Below are 21,081 nucleotides of genomic sequence, written 5' to 3'. Positions count from 1 at the left end.
TTGTTCTTGTCTCCTACCGATTCAATTTTTTTTTAGAAAGGGCACTTCCGACCTGGACCACACCAAAATTCAATATTTTTCAATTGAGCATGTGTGTGTACTTTGTGTGTGTGAGCATGGGTGTGTAATTGTGTAAGTGGGGTGAGATGGAGTGTGCGTTTAAATATGTTGTATGCTGGAAGGGGGGGGCAAGGGGCAAAGAAGGCACAGACTAGTTGTGTGGGGGGCAGTGATGGCACATCTGTTGAAGTTGGGGGCGCGGGGCAATTTTTTGCACCAGGGCCCCATGGTTTCTAGTTACACCCCTGAGTGTAGTTATTACTATGGCTTTATTATCTGGACCTTAAGGACTGTCCATAGCACAATTATTATCCTGCTCACTGGTATTTTGTGTAAAGCTTTAAATATTGTACATCTGTGTAATGCCTCAATGACATCATAAACATGTCATTTCATTTTTCTGATGCTCTCAAACCAGACCCTCTCTCTGTCTGTCTCTGTTACTGTCTCTTGAATATGTCAATAATTCTCTCTCTTTCTAAGATTTCAGTCTCATAAAATCAATATACCCTCATTACAAGAGGCCAATACTCTGTTTCATTCTGCAACTGCAATTCTTCCCTCCCCCACACTTCTTTCAGCATTGTGTTTTTTTTTCTCCTTTATTCAGTTATTCTCTTCTTTCACATTCTACCATTCTCTCCCTTCTCTGCAGTCATATATCCCCAGAGATGCCTGAGGCCATTGGAACATAGTGTTATTTTTGTTCCTGCTCTGAAGAAAGTTACCAATTCTCTACTAATTTATGCACCAAACCTTATGCACCATTTTAAAGTTACCCATTTACCATCTGGCACATTTGGTACATATAATATATATATATATATGTGTTCACACACACACATATGTGTATGTGTGTGTGACCACAGATCATGTGAGTATGAATCGCTGTTGGCATTCACCCGGTGAGAAAGTTGGCCGTTTGCCTCATGAACATACCACCTCCCCTAAAAGTTACCACTATTAGGACCTTTACAAAGCTGTATTTTTGCTGTCATGATAATGATAGTAAAATTAAAAGTTAATTGAAAAGCAATATTGTGTGAGCCGTTCATGCTTTGTGTGGCATGTGCCAATCTCCAAGAGGCTTCCAGGCTGCAAGAACTAGCTTCACAAATAAGATCACAGGTGAAACACAGAAGTAAATTTTAAAATTATTATTTATGAGACTTTATATGACAAATATTACATTTATTTTCCTTAGCACCATAACTGATTTAAAAGTATAGGTATAAAACATGGTTGGTTTTCCACTTTAAGAACCTGGGCACTTCTTTGACAGTATTGATTGTCTCGGCAGGTTATTTTTATTCACAAATAAAAGCACAAATAAAAATATTTCCCTATTTTTTAAAAATAAATAATCAATGTAAGAACAATAAATATTGTTCTCAAGAGCCCAAATCATCTATAGGCTTAAAGGCCATCTAGCTGCACAACATATTGCATGGTTGACACATATATAATGTCAGTTATATGTCATAGTTATACCAAAGAAATACAATAAGACATATTTTTTCAGTAAAAGGACACCATTTTTGTTACGCCAGCTTTTCTGGGGTACGGCTCAAATGTCACTTATTACTCTGGCTGAGGGTCAAGGAGGTCCAGTCCACCAGAGCTCATGTTACCTTTCTTTCATTAAAACATAATTAAAAAAAATGCACGCAGTGCATTATTTTTACTGTTTATTTATTTATTGGAGTGGGGCTTTTGTGGACATTTGTTACGTCATAAATTTGAGCCTCACTTGTATGCAAAGATCATATGATTTTTCCTTGCATGCCGACAAGCCAATGTAGCCGCGCTTCTTCTGCCTGTATAATTGTTAGTAGGGAACTAGCAAGTACAGTAAGCTGCTGGTTCCATAACTGATCCCTGCACATATACACAATACACAGGAAAGGTATTGTACGTTAATGAGATACATGGCTGGTATCCTTTTTGTAATCACATATTTCATGCGTGGTTTAGCCCTTTAGTGGTTGTGAACTTTTGTGTACTACACAATACACAGTCTGTCTGGCATTGTTGACAAACATTGTAGCATAATACACAGGAGGAATATATGCATTTTCACCCATTAGGTCCTAATTGTAAACTTTAGTGATAAAAAAAAAATAACATGCCTCCCATATATTTTCTAGAGACTTAAATAATAATTCAAGTGTACTTTTTTTCTAACCCTTATAAAAACAGGTAGTAGGTGGTACCTTTAGTTAAGATAGGCCTGACGGTATAAATGAACTGGCATTCCATGTCACAAAACATGGAGTGTCGGTCATAAAAATGTAAGTGAATTGAATGTGGCAGGGTAGGAACATGTCATCAAGTTTGATTAATGAACAACAAAGGGACCATCAGGTCCCCATACTATGCAAAATTACTTGTGAGCAAGCAGAAGATCAATATTTTAGTACCACCCAGACGTGCTTTTCTTTTTTTGGATTTTAAAAAAAAAAAGACCTGCAGCCACAGGTTGAAGATACGTAAACCAAATTTGCTTTTGCTGTTACTTTTTTTGGCAAACGTCTTGCTGCAGAATCACCCTGGGCACCCACTAATTATTTGAGTACTACATGGATCTACATTTAAAGCAAAGAACCTCTAGCCCAGCACATCTCATTAACCACAACCTAATTAAGTCACTGTGTGCTCTTGAGTGGGAAATCACATTATATCTTCCTTGTTTAATAAACCAATTAACATTATTAGCACGTAAGGTATAAAGTATTTTAAACATGTGAAAGATACCTACAGCTCTGAGGTCCCTTTACCCTATTTTGCTCTGGTTTCTTAGGAGGTATCTGGATTCTTTGTAGATTAAATGAGTATCTCATACCAATTTGTGAAATAACACATTTCCCCATGCCCCAGGAACATCTAAAAACTTAAATTTCAAGTCTACATTAATCATATAGAAGTATGAGGTCACAAGTTGCAGGGGTGTTGCTCTAAATATATGACTGTATGTATCAGTTTGGAAATTACTATTATTATTTGGTTATACAATTATCCATGTTTTTTTAAATAAATACTACAGACAAGTTGATCTCTATTAATGACGCCCTTTTTGGATGCAACAATCTACAAAAATCTACCAAACTGTACCGGAGAACAGAACAGGAGGAAGACATTTGGCCAAAGTGAAGCGGAAAAACTAAAATTTTGATGATTGTAAAATAAAGATATGTGTCATGAACAAGACAAGAAGTAGGGTATGGGGTTTTTCTTTGGTAAAGATGGGTAGAAACATAGACTTTTCAATTTTGTGTAATGATGAGTAAGCAACTTTGTCAGGACCAACTGTTTAAAGTTAAAAAGTAAAAAATATTGGAGAATATAAATGGCAGCATCACAATCCCACCTTGGGAGAAACCACATTATCAAGTGAGCCCTAGGATTTTGTTAATGTTGTGATAAAGTCAATGAAGTCCTCCATTAAATGTATATATTCAGTGGTATAGCAGCTAGTCATACATGGTCTTGAAGGAGGAAACTGATACAGGGCACAGGAATCACAAATCCACATGCTCCAGGTGGGTTCAGATTATGGAAGGGGAAGAAGCCAAGCAGCTCAGTGGAGTGTTTTAAACTGTAACAATTGGTATTTTTTTTAACCGAGGAGATAGAATATATATTCCTTTGATGACAGGGGTTGTGATGGATGTGCAGGACTAATAGGCATGTAGCCTAGCGAGGAATGCTTAAAAGAGGAAACACACATCCCTTGTTAGACAAAAGCTCAGTTCCCTTGGATTGTCAACCTTTGTGCCTATTGTAGGTAAACACTCCTAATGAGTAATACAGATATGAGCAGATTGTAATGCCTATCAAGCCTTTCTATATAGCACATGAATGTAAAACGGAGTGACCAGACACAAGCTGGACAATAACAAGGCATTGTGTGACTTTCAGGAGTGATACATATAGCACTCCTAACAAACGCTATACATAATAGACAGTACTGTGTATATTAGCATTATGGATTATTGTCATCAGTTCTGTCTAGAGGCCAAGACTCAGTAATGTGAAAAAGATAACCTGGCAAAACCCGGCAGTATAGTATTTTAATGTATAGACCAAACGCATCTCAAGGCAAATGGGCTGTGCTACATGGGTTTAGAAACAGAATATTTACACACTGGCACCTTGAATGCACAGCAATATACTGTAACATGATTAATATAGTGTATTATAATCTGCTTTGCTGTTCATAACAGGACAGGTTATTTATTGTTATACAATAGTGCATTGTATATATATATATATATATATATGTAACTAAACTGAATTGATGACTATTAAATATATACAAAAAAAACGTCTGGAATGCTTAATGTTTGATTTATTAGCATGAAGAACAGCTGTCTAATGCCATCTAAGGAAGCAGAAGGTAGGATTTCAGTGTTTCCCTGTAATTAACAGCAATCCTTCTATATTTAGAAATAATGCATAAATATAGGTTTGTACTGATGTTGAATTCCGGGCTCTCTTTGACTCACACTTCAGTTGATCAGCAAATAAAATATACAGGCGGGAGGGCAAAAACAGATCGCTGATGTTGCAAATTTTCTGCAGAGCAAAAAAATAAAAACTACAGAATTTTTGATATATTAAAAAGGAGAGAAGACCTGCAGAGTCATACCACCTCCTTCATGTGTGACACTTTCATTACCAGAGACCTGCTGAGTCAGGGGCATCTGTCCCCATTAACACCTTCATTATCAGGCATAAGCATTGGCAAAGATATATCCTACTATGACACCGTTAAGTGCCATGACACAAGACAACCCTTTTAATATCATTACTGATTACTATTAACTCTTCATGTGAAAAACCTCAAATATTTTCTTACAATGAGCTTCTTCGGTACCAGAAAGGCATGAAGTCACATCAATGCCCTGTTAACCTATTACCTACTCTAGAGAATTGAAATAACGCACCCCGCTAACCCCTTAGCTATCCAAATAAATATAGGTTATAGGTTTTTACCTGCGTGTGGGTTCTCCTCCCTCCAGGTCTGTCTATCGCCCGGTTATCTGCAACTCTGTCTGCAGTAGTACAGAGACACGCGTGCTCCTCTCCTTCTTTCTCCTCCCCTCCTTCTCCTTCTCCCTTATTCCTATTCCTCCCACGTCTCCCTGCATCCCAGCCTGGATTGGCTAGTCTTGAACCCCTAATTTGCCAAAGTCTATGTCCCACTGGGGCTACCAGTGATGGCAACGGACAGAACGAAAATAATCATTGTATCAAATTATATTTAAAAAGGGTATCGAAAAACATAAATATGATGTATTTGGTACTACTATGTGAAACAATATAAAAATTCATACTGACACTGTCCTTGGCAACTTCAATATATAACAGTGTATTTTTTTTGTCAGGTTGTATTATCACAATGAAATGTTTCATTATTATTATTATTATTTTATATATTTTTGTTCACTAAATATTAGGTTTGTCATAGCACACAGCCACTGGAAGATTTTATTTTAAACGATATTCATGCTAGGCCGGTCTAGCTGAAAGGGTCTGATTTACTGTATGCATTTATATAGAATAAAGTTGATTTATAGACATCTTGGATATTCTGTGTGGTAAGAGAACCATATGAGCAGGAGTTCATTTGGCTACCGCTGTGCAGCTATGATTGGTTTTTCTCCCAACTGAACACTATACTGAGATGTGTAAAAAATGAAATATAAAGTGACTACTATCTAATTTTACAGTTTGTGCTAAGACTGCTTGTCCCTACAGCACTTCTGTAATTGTGTTTGTGTCTGTGTTTAAAAACATACATATACAACAAATACAAACAGCACTAATAAAAAGACACAAGCATCTCTGTTGCTAATGGCCTGTATGTACCAAGGCCTACATTATTAAAATATTTTTTCATACTGACATATTAACAATATCCATAAAATATACTTATTATGTTTTTTGATGGAGGTAGGTGTAAGGTCGGAGCTCAAAAATATACACTGGAATAACTTGAACGCAAAATCAATAATAACTGAAAATAACTTTCAGCGCTGAAATTGGCTATGGTTTTATCACAGCTTTGACAATATCTCCTTAATTTATACATGGTGGCAAATATCAGTTCGCGTGTCTCAGTTCGGCCAAATGAAGCAACCAATGAAGCATCAGACTTCGACTTTGTATACATTATGATAATCGGGCAATATGCTTTGTACATGGAAATAACTTCAATTTCCTTAAAAGCTCTGGCTTCCATCCAGTTATCGACAGCTGTGTATATAAAGCGTATATGCGCATGCACACAGGCCACTCTGACAATTAATGTAAAGATCCGGTGTCATTTAATCTAATTTTAGGATTATTTCAGGTAGAGCCCTGTGCACAATGTCCATAAAATATCAATGTTACTAAATAGGCATTTGAATATCGTGTTGGTTATTTGCCATTTGGATTGTTCCCAGCTACACGCAGAAGATTGGATGCACGAGTGACTTGTGTGGGGGGAGGAGGAAGTAAGATGGCTTGGTGGGCAGTTTGATTAGGAAAATGGCACATTGATTTCTATTGATTTCTGTCCTTCTGATTGTTTGAGATGCAAGGGGGTAGGGTGTGTGTAAAAAGGATGCACAGAGGGGACAAAACAAAGTCTCAGTTTAGATGTTCAGCAAGTTAAGTTAACAGAACTAGGTTGGTTAATTGTTTACAACATAATTAAACACTGATTTTTTTTACTGGCTGTCATTTGGTGGTTACCTTTAACAACTAAAAGAAACGATCCATTGTGAAAGTGTCATGAGCAACTAGGCCAACACCATTCTATCAGGGATTAAGTGGTGATTTACAGTATTTGTACACATATATATATATATATATTCAGAGTATTCCTATTAATTGTATTCCTAATATATATATATATATATATATATATATATATATATATGTTCCATTGAAGCCTTCTTTTATCTACTGCCTTGTTCACGTTAACTTCAAACTCAAGGCGTATAATCGTTCATATCAAAACAGAGGGATTAATGTTAATTTCAAATGTACCTAACTTTACACCTCTGTTAAGTATTCATAATGAGCCCAGTCACCTTAGCTACATTTAACATACATGCTTAAATAACTCTCCTTAAACCACATACATCTTTACAATCAACTACATTGTCACCTTTCACAGAAGCTTATGACTCCACCACCAGAACATTTTTTTCCCCGGCACCCCATGTTTTAACCACCGCACACCACCCACCACCCACACTACTTTTGGACACTCACTCACATTTCCTGATCAGCACAAATTATTCATGCACCTGACCAGATGGCGTAACATGTGATATACAAGCCACATATATCTACGTTTGCATCCTACTCTTATAACACTGTAGAGACACAGAATTTGAAACCGCATCCCTATTTTATGAATCAACTTCTGCTTCTCTCCATGGTACTGAAATAGTAGAGTCTATAAAGCTGTGCAGGCAATAGTGTTTACATCTAAAAGTACTGTTATAAAGAGTTGGGAAAAGGTGGTGTTGTAAGCAATGCGTTTATTTAAAAATAAAACTACCCATACATGAAAGTATGTTTGTGTCGTACAGTGTCATGGCTGTGTACTGCCTCGTATGCACCAAAAAGTATGTACTGGTGTCTATTCACATACAAGTGTATTCTCCTCTAACCAGGCTGCAAGCTTCTGCTGCATTGCAGCATTGCAGCATAGAACACTCCCTACTGTGGAAGAGGCAGACGGCAGCTGGCAGAGCATTGCGGACATCACATACACGCTGATATCTACATGTGCAAAGGACACCCACTGATGCAACTACATTATTTGATACCAACATTCAGCCAGTGTAATGCAAATGATACCTCCATTGTATATACATAATTATACGCATGATTCACTATATACATAATCCACTCTGGTGTCTATATGTGCGCACATGCTTAACGTCAACTACTATATCCAGTTATTTAGAGCTGATTTGACTATTTCTCATCTAGGGAAGTTTACATTTATTCCAAATATCATCAGTTTGTGACCCTGATCCGTTTGTATTAGACTCAAGCATTAAGGCACAGATATATATATATATATATATATATATATATATATATATATATATATATACATACAAATATATACATCCTGCATATGTAATTTATACTTACATGCCTTTATACAAGAGTTTTCAGGTATATAACAATAAAATAAGTGAATTGCACCTGATCCATAGCTGAATGAATTCAACATACAGTTCTGCATTTTACTTAGTCAGCGGTGTATATGGTGATGCTTTGTTCAGAGAGTTTAAAAGAAATAGGAAAACAAAGCAGTTAATTAGAAGTGCAGAAATATATTATATATTGTTGTTAAGTCAACTGAATGATATGGAAAAACAACCATGGGTCTCCTCAAAAGTCAAGAAAATATCTTAACAGCTAAAATCAAAACAGTAATATTTAAATATTATTACGAGACAATATATTCAGCATAAATATTATTACCAGATATGTCTGGTTATATTGCCATAGAAAATTCAGATGGTAATAATTCTATTAATAAATTAATTAATAGTAACAGGTTTTAAGGTTATAAAGGACAGGGCATTTTCTCTTGTACAGGAAGGCTAGTAGATACCTGATGCAACGTTCCAGTAGAAGAGGCTATACAAATGCCATTAACATTCTGCTGGGAAAAGCATGCATAATGCATGCCAAATTTATATATATATATTTTTTTATAATATATATTCTTTAAATACATTTTTCTCTTTGGACGTACATATGTTGTCTCCAAAGTTAAGAGGAAATATGCCCAGTTTTGAACCCTAATGGTAAACATGACTTCAAAACAATATGCACACATTTATATTATCAACACTCGCAGAGGATACCGTCTGTGAAAGTTAAGTGGTTTATGTGGGTTATATTACAGTATTTCTGTTTGTAGTACCAGCTGGAAATAATTTCCTGGTTTAGAAAAGCACAACTATGTACACTTAAAGGGACACTTGAGCCATTTTAAGTGCTTCATTATCACCAGGTGGTCCAACAAGGCTCATGCATGCTTCAAACAGCCAAAATCACTATAGCAGAGGGAACATTCTGCTCATCAGGTAAGTGTTTGAAATTTGGGGCACAAAAAAATAAATAAGTACGTGTTGGTGGGGCTATATGGGACAATAGGCTGTCCCTTTAAATGAAATGAATCAAATATTCTCTGTAGTAATAGACCTTCATTTTCAGAGATCTATCTTCCGCTAGAAGTGCTGATTTTTTCAGCAGGGTCACACTATGGTTCCCAACATGAGTACATAGTGCCATTATTTGCATTTGACTCACCGACTGTATCTTTAAAATAAACAATTATACAATACAATATGAATTTTCTTTCATTTATATTGTAGTAAAGTAGTTTAGTTCAGGAATAGTCTTTGTGCCAGGCATCCCAGTCAGCTTCTGTCAGGCCCTGGATTGCCACCACTGTTGACTTTAGGCTGGACACTGCTCTACAGTAGGCCTGACCCAGGGCAGCACCCCAGGTACATGTGCAGTAAATATTCAATACTGGGTAAAGATTTTCCCTGGGAGAGCGTTACATCAGCTTTGAATAGTTGTATATATTGTGCATTCACACAAGAGAACAACTCTTACTTGTGCCATTACTCAACTCAGTCGAGTGGTTCTCTAACTCCATTGTATAGAATATCTTCTTTTGGGGATCACTTAAGGTTCACCTCAAGTGTAAAGTTGAGTCCAGACATGAACCTCCTCGCTCACTTGTGCCTTTACATTATGCTGACAAGGCCCATGAAGGCCGAAACAGATGTCTAGGGTTCCTGGTTCTCTTGTGCAGGGGAAATGTTCCTTACATTTCAGTTCTGGACTCATTGAGGTTCTCATACTTCTGTAACAGTATGAAGTTACTTACATAACACAGTGAAACATGAGGGGATTTATATATTTTAAGGTGCAAATCCACAGTAACACAGTTTGATAGTTTTGTTTGTTAAAAAACATAACAGTGAAAATGCAATGTGTTGGCTGGCTGCCTTGAGGAACCTTGAGATCATGTATAAAATAGGGACATATTGTAAGCTTCTCCATACACTGTAAAATAAGGGTTGGCCGTAGAGAATGTAATATAAGTTTGTATATGCGAATGATCTTGCCAAAGGAGATGTAAAGGATAAACAGTTACTTTCTTCTATTATTCTTTTTTTGAGAAGCAGGTTTTAACATACATGGAGGTTTTTGCTCCAGAAAACTGGAAAAAACTGCCAAGCTCTCTCTATAGTAATAAACCTTCATTTTTAGAGATCTGTCTGCTACCAGCAGTACTAATTGTCAGCAGCGTTACACTAACCTTCCCAAGATGAGGGGATATAGTGAACAAACGGAAGGCACTATATAATAAAACAAGATAGTTACCACTGTAGGCATTTTAAGGACAACCTTGAGGTTCATGACCTGTATGTTCTTTGTCAGGCATCAGTGATAAAGTAAACAACATGACCTACACAATGACAAGCTATGGACCTGGCACTTTTTCTTTAGAAAAGCACCCCAGTGAAGGAGAAGTGCTTACAAAATGTTTTTTTGTTTGTTTTTTAAATATGCGTATCTGTATAATAATGCTTTCTACAAAAGTGAGTTTTTCATTTTCTTACGTGTTGGGGGAGCAATGTCATACAAGCAAAACTACACCTTATTCTGTGTATATAAAATACAAGCGTAAAGAATGCAAGTATTTGAACACATAATAATAATAATAATAATAAATCTATAATAATCTATTATATATGTATTGTACTATAGTGCATAATGCCTGTAAACTAAATACACTTCTACTAATTATTCCTCAACATTATCTATCTCTGCCAAAAGATGCAAGCTATGAAAGACTTTTCCACTTTAAGTTATGTTTTTCCTGAGAAAAGGAAAATCAAAAACCTTTCCGGACTGAATACTTATAGGGTGGGCTTTCCATATAGTTATTGTATAAACTTTAATACATAAACACTGTTGCAATAGTCTTATTTAGTGTATAGAACTGTAAAGTGTAGGATTTAGGAAAAGTGACAGATCTGTGTTCACCTCGTTAGAGAAGGAGATAAATTACAATGACATGTGTCCAGTAGACATCTCAGTGTCATTAACCATCTAAGGCAATAGGGAAAAAAGACGGATGCAAAAGTGTCATAGAGCAGATGTCTGTATGGCCAGTTGGCCAACATTAAGCACTTTGCACAGGTGCGCTGATTATACCCCGATGTGACAAACTTGCATTTTCTTTGTCAAATTCATGTTTCTTCTAATTTTAATCTTAAGATACGCTCTCATTGGCATTTGTTGGCAATGGGAAGCTGGCACTGGAGTTGCCCTTGTTCGGTAGAGGGATATTAGATCACCTGCACAAAATCCTTCCATGCCTTTGCCTACAGGGGCAAGGGGACTGCGACAATTGCACAGAACATCCACGAACGCTCGCGTTACCTGCCCAACCTGGGAATTAAAACTATATATTATGGGTTCCCTGTATCTATTCAACATGTTTCCTTTATCATGATACATATAACAACCTCAAATTCACAGAAACAAAGCTTCGAGCATCTTTTTTTTTCCTCCAAAATGTATCCCGTAAATGAGTATCCTTATACTGTACATGAAAGCGGCACTATCACACATATCTATATGTCTATATATATATCTATCTATATATATATACTGTATATAAGCTCTGTTGACAGTTGGAAGGCTAAAGTCAGTTTGTGAAACAATGTGTTAACCCGCTGCTTTTAATCAAAGCAGAGGTTTTCGTGTTAACCCCCTCCTGGGTCGTAGTTTAAATGAAAAAAGAAAAGAAAAAAGAAATAGCACTTTTACTGAATCGCTATTCAATCTTTTTCATCCAGCAGCTCTCTGGTGCCTGAAAGTTCATTTTCTGCCTCATTTGGTGCAGTTTAAACTCATACTCTCTTGTTAATAGCGAGAGAGTGGAAAGGAGGGGTCGGCAGACGGAATGAAACGGGGTGGTGTATGCAGGGGTTACAGACAAATCAGCAAAAAAACAAGTGAGCTGAACAATGGGTCACTATAGGAAACATTATATGAAGCATGATGTACAATTACTGGTTATGATTGGAATGGTATAACAAATCTGCAAAGCTCAATGTGATGTATACCGTCTACTCTTCATCTATTAGTCAACCTGACCTGTATTTATTAACAGTCCGGTGGATGCAGACAACTTAAAACCCTATGAGTAGTTTATATAGAGTAAAATGTATAGTAAATCGCACTTACCCCTTTATGCTGTCCGGTAACAAGAATCAGTCACTCTACTCCCTTATACACTGTCACCTCTTCCCTTATCCCTCGTTCTCTCCTTCTCTGTCTCTCTCTCCCTTTCTCTCTCGTGATCTCATTGGCTGAACGTTTTCTCAATACTGTATCTCATTTATGGTATTTTTGCTGCAGAAAAGGAGTGGTCTCTCTTGGCTGTAAGTTTAGGGAGCAGAGCACCTAACCGCAGAGCCAATTATATATATATATATATATATATATACACACAAATACATATATATATATATATATTATACATACTGTATACACACATGCAAGACCCATTCTAGTATAGAGTGAAAAGGAACATTGTACTGCAGTACTTTATTCTTCATCCTTACTGTCTGCAGGACATTTATTTTTACAGTCTCCATTCAGCCTGACTATTATGTATCTCATTGTGTGCTTGTCAGTATGCTGTACAGTGTACCATTAAGTGTGCCTTTATGGGTCATCATTAGCGACATACTCTGCATTAGTACACCTCGCATCTGAAATATTAATATTAGCAGGGCATTTGAGGATGAAAAAAAATGTGTTGTATCTCCCTCTCTCTTCTACCGTTCCGTGGTTAAAATTGCTGACTTTTGCAGTTTGCAGCTTACACAGCAGAAAGCGCGAGTGTGATCGAAGACAGATTTGTGTGAGGACCAGGACGTGACAGTAATCTCCATGGTTCGAGGTGTGTTGCCGCTATACTAGGAACAAGCGTATGCTCCAAGATGTTGCATGGGCTAAAATTGATGGGAAATCTTTGGAACGCAAGTCATTTTGCAGTTATACTAATATGCTTTGGAATGTTACATGCAGGTTGCCACTATTGCAGCATGTGCCTAAAATGTTACTCGTACATCAATCTTCCCTGAGCCTCCATACTATTTTTACTTTTACCTAGGGGAGGACATGAGGGGAAATGCCCCCTAGGCTGCACTGATTGAAAGAATTTGGGCTACTACGTGTTCCACTTGCAATTCACATACAGCCACTGGGTAGTCTAGACTACAGATGGATTTAAACTATGACTGGATCCTCTTTGTGCTCTCTTTACGGGCATTCTATGCATTCTCTTTCTTTAACCCCTACGCTTAACAGCAACATAGCTTAAAAAATAAGCTCAGACAGCCATCAACGCATCTCATACATTGTTGCAGTCTGAGGGTTTTTTTTGTAGTGTAGCTACCTACCCCAGCAGCTAAAGACTAGATGGGAGATGTCCAGATGCCTCACACATAAAAGCACTCTCTGGGGATCAGAGGCATGTATTTGCTCGATTATAAGACGACCCTGATTATAAGACCCCCCCAAAATCTGAATATTAATTTAGGAAAAAAAGAAAAAGCCTGAATATAAGACAAGCCTATAGGAAAAAAGTTTTACTTGTAAATGTTAATTCATGTAAACTATTTTTTTAAAATAAAAGCTATATATATATTTTTTGTTTTTATTTCCTTTTATTTTCCAACCTGCCCCCCAGTTATGCACATCTTCCCCAGTCTTGCCACTCTGCCCCAGAAATGCCTTATACCACTTATATGGCACTGTGCCCCATGATATGCCTTTTAACCCTCTAAATGCCAGTGTGCCCCATTATATGCCTTTTGACCCCCTATGTCCCTGCCTCCAGAAATGCCTTATACCTCTATATGCCACTCTGGTATTTAGGGGGTTAAAAGGCATATTATGGGGCAGAGTGGCATATAGGGAAGTATAAGGCATTTCAGGAGGCAGAGTGACATATAGAGGGTTAAAAGGCATTTCTGGAGGCAGAGTGGCATAAAGGGGGTTAAAACGCATATCTGGAGGCAGAGTGGCATTAAGGGGATTAAAAGGCATACCATAGAGCACTCTGCCTACAGAAATGCCTTATGCCCCCCACTTAACACCCCCCCCATCAAACTTACTGGTGCTTCTGCTGCAGCCGGAAGGAGGTGCGGTTAGCAGCGGGGGTTGTCTGCGTCCATGCATACACCCTCCGACTGTCAGAGAGAATTCCCCAAAGCGCTGCGGGGGATCTGGATCTTGGTCTCATAGTCACACCTCTATTTGAGGTATGATTATAAGATGACCCCGATTATAAGACAAGGGGTATTTTTCAGATCATTTGCTCTGAAAAAACCTTGTCTTATAATCGAGCAAATACGGTGTGTATATATATATATATATATATATATATATATATATATATATATATATATACATACACCTGCCCGAAACAACCCCTGCTACCCTCACTCTACCGTGGTCTGCGTCTTCAGTACACTAAAAGGAAAAGCACGCCTTGAAGAAACGGAGAACCAGGATACAATGTCATATCCTGGCACGCAATCTCTCTTTTAATAAAGTCTATAAAGACTGTGCTGAGGTGGCAAAGCATCTATATCGTAAATAAGTCGGTCGTAAATAGCCTATTTTGCGATGGAAGGGTAATTTGCTCATTTTTTTCAGGGAGACTGTGTTCCACCTTGGCAGGGCCGGCCCGACAATGGAGCCGAGTGGGGCAACCGCTCCAGGCGGCACTTTTGAAGAGGCGGCACTTTGCCGCCCCAAGACCTTTTTTTTTTTTTTTTAAAGCGAAAGAGAGAGAAAGGGGGCGCGAGTGGTTTTCGCTTACCAAGTTGTCAGTACCGGCTCGGCGCCCCTCTCTCTCTCCTCTGCGGCGAGTCTCCCTGTTCGGTCTCGGTGCCGGCTTGTAATGCTGAGTGCCGGAAGATTTCGTCTTCTAATCAGACCTGAAATAGAGGTCTGAGTACAACACTAAGATCCAGATCCCCCGCAGCACTGCAGGGGACCTGAATCCTCCTCTCCAGCTGCCAGTGGACGTCTGCAACCTCCACTTCTGCTGGGCCTTCTATGACAGAGCACTGGCATCAGATGACCTTCTCATGGAAGACCCGGCGGAAGTGCCGGCAGCAGCTGCTCAGGTTGTCTGAGCACAGGGAGAAGTCTAAAGAAGCACTGGTAAGTCGGGGTAGGTTAAGAGTGGCATATGGGGGGGGCTTTAAAGGGCTTTCTGGAGGCAGAGTAGCATGTAGGGGTTAAAAAGAATATCAGGGAGGCAGAGTGTCATATAGGGGGTTAAAAGGAATGTCAGGAAGGCAGAGTGGCATATAGGGGGTTAAAAGGAATATCAGGAAAGCAGAGTGTCATATAGAGGGTTAAAAGGAATATCAGGGAGGCAGAGTGGCATATATGGGGTTAAAATTAATATCGGAGGCAGAGTGCCATTTAGGGGGGTATAAGGCATTTCTGTCCCATGATATGCCTTTTAACCCTCTATATGCCAGAGTGGCATATAGGGGGTATAAAGCATTTCTGGAGGCAGAGTGGCATAAAGGGGGGTTAAAAGCCATATCATCAGACAGAGTGGCATATAGGAGGGTATAAGGCATATCAGGGAGGTAGAGTGTCATGTAGGGGGTTATAAGGTATTTCTGGGTGCAGAGTGGCAAGCCTGGGGACAGATGTGCATAACTGGGGGGGGGCAGGTTGGCAAATAAAAGGGAAAAAAAATCTCAATCATAGCTTTTATTAAATATGAAAAAATTGTTTACATGAATTAATAAAGAAATAAAAGTTTCTTAAAAGAATATCGTGAAGAATAATGTGATCACTGTTTTGTTCCACTGAATAAAATGGAACTTTTTCATCTAAAATTTTTTGCAGTAGCAAATATTTTGATTCCAAAATCAAAGGGCAGTGTACATGTATATGTGTGTGTGTGTGTATATGTGTGTGTAGGGGCAGTGTACAAGTATATGTGTGTATATAAGGGCAGTGTCCATGTATATGTGTGTGTGTAAGGGTAGTGTAGGTGTCTATATTTTTCTTTAAGGGCAGTGTACGTGTATATATGTGTATAAGGGCAGTGTACGTGTATATGTGCGTGTAACGGCAGTGTACGTGTATATGTGTGCGTGTAAAGGCAGTGTACGTGTATATGTGTGTTTAAGGCAGTGTATGTGTATATGTGTGTGTTTATGGGCAGGTGTGTGTAAAGGCAGTGTGTAGGGGTCCTGGGAGGGAAGCTAACATTAGATTTTTTTTTAATAATAAAAAAAAAAATCTCTGCTGCTGTAGACTACCCTTCCAATGATGCTTAGCCAGCATTATGGTGGACACCTGGCTGGCTGAGAATCATAGGCATTTTAGTTCACAGCTAGCATCTGCAGCTTTACTGTTGCTGCACTTCCCATGCTGCTCAGCGAGCATAATGGAAGTAGTATGTCTGGCGGAACCTTATAGGAATTCAATTCAATGTGTTGGTTATTTTTAATATGCATGACTGCTTACAAAAATGAAGTGGTGATGCAAGCGCGACATTTTAAAGTGCAATTGCTTGTATTGTGAGTTCCGCAAAATTAAAAAAAAAAAAAAGTGTCCCTCTTTCACATTTTGAAATGTTGGGAGGTATGCTACAATCCAATGTCACCTACATCACCACAAATTGTTTGGAAGGGTTTCCAGAAAAAAGCCTCTACTCTTATCCAAAAACAAACTTAACTTAACTCAAGACACTACTGAAACTTTCAATGAGATCAGGTTCTATGGTCAGATGAAACCAAGCTTTTTGGCAATAAACACCAGAGGTGGGTTTGACGCAACCAGGGAGGTAGCCATATGAAAAAGTACCTCATGCCCACAGTTAAATATAGTGATGGCTCCTTAACATGTTGGGGCTATTTTTCTGCCAGAGGACCTAGATATTTTATTAGAATACATGGCATCATGGACTCAAAAATGGTTTACTGACCACAAAATCAAGCGTCGTCTTTGAAATTTGAAAGATCTTGAGAACTTCTGTATGGAGGAATGATCTAAGATCCCTTGCTATGTATTCTCCAACCTCATCAGGCATTATAGGAGAAGACTGTTATCTTGGCAAAGAGAGGTAACACAAAATATTGACTAAAAGGGTGGCGATAATTGCGCCACCATATAGTTAACATTTTTGGTGGGATAAACTTGTGTTGTGTTTGCAAATGTTTGATAACCATGAGAGCAGAGTATTTTTATTAAGAAAAGATCAAACGGACACCATATGTCCCACCACGCCGCTCTTTTGAGGTTATATTAAGCTTGTGTGGGCAACACTCGGTGGTGGTTACAGAGAGGGAGCTTGCTTGGGAACCCTGGTTTTATTAACAATCTTTAGGACCAGGGTTTACCCGGCCACAGCTATGGAACTCTGGCCCAACTACTGCCCGGGCTATTCCCGGGGAAGTTTCAGACGTTGATGCTCAAGGTCCCGATATCAGAACACGTTGCTTTTTGAACCATAACATCTTCGGACCCAGCGCTCTTCATTGGTATCCCGCGATAGACACTTCTCCCTCGGGATCACCCCAAAATAGTGACTCTTTGGCAGGTGGGCATTGTTGGCCATAGAACTGTGTGGCGGCACCGGGCTGGCTGGTGGTTGAGGAGATTATACCCCTAATCCTTCTGTTTTACCCCTACACTCAGTCTCGGCTAGTGCTTGGGGGCATATGAAGGGTTAATCCCTTGAGCAATTGAGCTTTCAGCAGCAAGGAAGATCTCTACAGCACAGCTACTCAGTCCAAATATGGGTCTCCATCACAGTGCGTATGCAGGCTCCTGTGTCTCTTAACTCCATAAGGACCAAGTCCTTCTACACTATAGCACCAGAGAAACGTTAGTGTTTTTGCTACGGTTTTCTCCAGCCATTATTTCCCTCGTTCTCATTTAATGTACCCATAGAAATTCTCACTATTTTTTTTTTTAAAACCATATTCATATATAAGACATTATTGTTTCTGAATACAATTTTTAAAATTGAATAAAAAAAAAAAACGCCTTTGTTCACAGTTTTACAGGTATATAAATTTTACACAGCAAGTATTAATATCAAAAATGTATTTGTTAATTTGCCCTGATATGAAAACCAACCTTTATCATTTCATTTTCGGGTGGGTTTGAGGATTTTTAACCCCTAACTAACCTTAATTCTAATCAATTCCCACTAACTAATCCCCACCACAGTTACTACTAAAGATACATTCAAATTACAGGTAAAAATTTCTTTTAATTTTTTTAAATTTTTTTTAAAGGACCTACGGAATCATTGTTTCTTTCTGTATTCTGTCTCTCTCCCGCTTACTATCACACTGAGAAGGAAAGAGACAGATTGCAGAGACAAAGGCAAAGGGATACCAACCGTAACCCACTGACAAGGCCAATGAAGGCCGGAAACATACATCTGGCGTTGTTGGCTCCCTCATGCAGGGGAAATTTGCCTCACATTTCAATTCTGGACTGCCCTTGGGGCAGGATCAGTCTGGTATATTGAAGATTTTTCCTCTGTAATGGTACAAGAGTTAACCCTTGAGATGTCCACTGTACGACAGCCTATGAAGCAGCTGCCGTTCTTGGTTTATTGCCTCAAATTTATTTTGCATGTTATAGGGCCAAAACTGGCAATATTATCAAACTGAACTAGCCCTGTAGAATGCATAACTTAATGGGGGAGGAGACTAAAGAAATCTCACTGATTTAACTAGTGCATTGTTAAGTGCCAGCCAAGTTCTCCTTAAAGCAAACACTATCTGGAACTGGCCCTTTATAATCTAAATTGAAACTTTCTTTTTAATGAGTAAACTGCAAAAGTAGATCAGATAATTACACTTCATGGAGTAAAGTGCAGGTTTGTTGTGGACATAATACTATGTCCTCCATCATTGATGGATTAATGCCTCGTATTTGTTCCAGGGTCCCACACTGGGACAGCTCCCCTGGGTTAGCCCCCACATATTAAGAATTTTAACAAAAGATCATTCAATTTGTTAGATCAACTCTAAAATATACAATATTAACAATCTTTTTCAGGGGGGGACTAACCCGTAGCCAGCCTCCCTCAACAAAAAATTCAAACTGTTATTGATTGTGATAGCTCCGTGTTAGATCAGGTTTGATCAGACAACATTTTTGTTAGATCTAGTCTAATTACTGCCCCCCCCCTCAACTCAAATTTGGCTTTTTTTTATTGATTTTGGAAGATACTCTTCAGATCCAGTAAGAGCAACCGTTTTTTGCATTAGATCTATCACGCAGGAGGTGGTATTCACAATCCTATTTTGTGTGCGGGGGATGGGAATACATATGGGTTGCCCCCACCTCAACTGAAATTTATAGTTTTTGTCCCGCTAAGCTCTACCTCTGTTCCATGGAATTCAGGGGTGGTCCACACAGGGCGCCTGAACACCTGAGGACGCCCCTGGAAACGCTATACAAAGCTAAGTTAGGAAACAAAGCATATAGAGAAATAAAACCTATCCCCCCCCCGCACACAAAATAGGATTGTGAATACCTGCGTGATAGATCTAACGGGAAAAAAATGATGATCTTACTGGATCGAATGAATATCTATAAAAATCAATAAACATTTCCACATTTCAGTTGAGGGGGGCCAACCCGTATATATTCCCACCCCTCGCACACAAAATAGGATTGTGAATACCGCCTCCTGCGTGATAGATCTAACAAAAAATCAGTTGATCTCACCTGATCTAACAAATATCTACCAAAATCAATAAAAAAAAAATCCAAATTTCTGTTGAGCAGGGCCAACCCGTATGTATTCCCATCCCCCGTATACAAAATAAGATTGTGGATATTGCCTCCTGCGTGATAGATCTAACAAAAAAATCAGTTGATCTTACCGGATCTTATGAATATCTACCAAGTAAAAAAAAAAAAAATACAACACAGTAAAACACGCACACTCACGCTAACATGCCCAAACACTCGTATTAACGCACATTCAAACACTAACACACTATTACAGACACTCTCATAGAACCTCCTGTATGTAGATGTACAGTTATTGCTAGCTCCTGACACACCTGAGGCCTGTCAGGCAATTAATGACCTTTATATACCATTGGTGCTCCCAGGCTCCCTTCCTGAAGCATTGTGCTTCTTGGTTCTGCAATACTGTGAGTTTGTTGCTTGATCTGTGTATTCCTGATTTTGACCATTTTGACCTCATTGGACTGTTATTTTTTGGATTATCCTTCCGTACCATGCAGTTGTTCCATCTGTGTATGACCTTGGTATTCCTGACCTTGTTTGCCATTTCCCCAGTTTGTCCACTTCTATCTGCTGGTACTCCCCATATTCTGCTGCGGACTTGCCAGTCACCCCAGACTGCGCTGCCACCTGCCAGTCTCTGATCCTCCACCAGTTCCCTGCTCTGTTTCTGCTCCTAAGAAGAAGGCCAAGGATGCAGCAGATAGCCCAATGCAAGCAGGTACTTCTACACCTGCCTGCTCTATACTGAGTTCTAAGTCTGAAACTTTTGCTCAGAGTCTTACCTGACCCAGTGCCAGCAGTTGTGACACATCATCATACGCACACCCAATCACTAACATGTCCAGACATTCACACTAACATAACTAGACATTCAACACTAACACACAGAAACAAAAACGTTTACCCAGACACACAAACCCAAACAGACATACATGCTGACATACATAGACACACACAACTCCACGCACAACATACCCAGACACATTGCCTTCCATTTGGAGGCGGATCCAAAGTTCTCACACTAACACACACAGACACATCAACATAAACACCCACAAACATACATACACATACTCAAACTATCACAAACCAGACACACACATACTAACATACCCTGACAAAGACACATGTTCA

General features: G+C 38.8%; 1 protein-coding gene across 1 annotated transcript in view; it reads right to left on the bottom strand.

Annotated features, from left to right (window-relative positions):
* LOC149276993 (synaptotagmin-2-like) overlaps positions 1-20,786 on the bottom strand; it is a 32,637-nt gene extending 11,851 nt beyond the window's left edge. The window contains exons 1-3 of the mRNA XM_089503198.1: positions 20,730-20,786; positions 20,480-20,620; positions 20,076-20,091 (exon numbers count right to left, since the gene is read on the bottom strand). Of these exons, the coding sequence (XP_089359324.1) occupies positions 20,076-20,091; positions 20,480-20,620; positions 20,730-20,786 (214 nt within the window). The remainder of the gene's footprint in view (positions 1-20,075; positions 20,092-20,479; positions 20,621-20,729) is intronic.
* Positions 20,787-21,081: the final 295 nt, after the last annotated feature.

Source organism: Sceloporus occidentalis, unplaced genomic scaffold, assembly GCF_023333645.1.
Source record: "Sceloporus occidentalis isolate IW3139 unplaced genomic scaffold, rSceOcc1.0.p SCAF_222, whole genome shotgun sequence".
NCBI classification, from domain to species: Eukaryota; Metazoa; Chordata; class Lepidosauria; order Squamata; family Phrynosomatidae; genus Sceloporus; species Sceloporus occidentalis.
The sequence above is the reverse complement of the archived record's forward strand: the minus strand, read 5'-3'. Positions and strand labels throughout refer to the sequence as shown.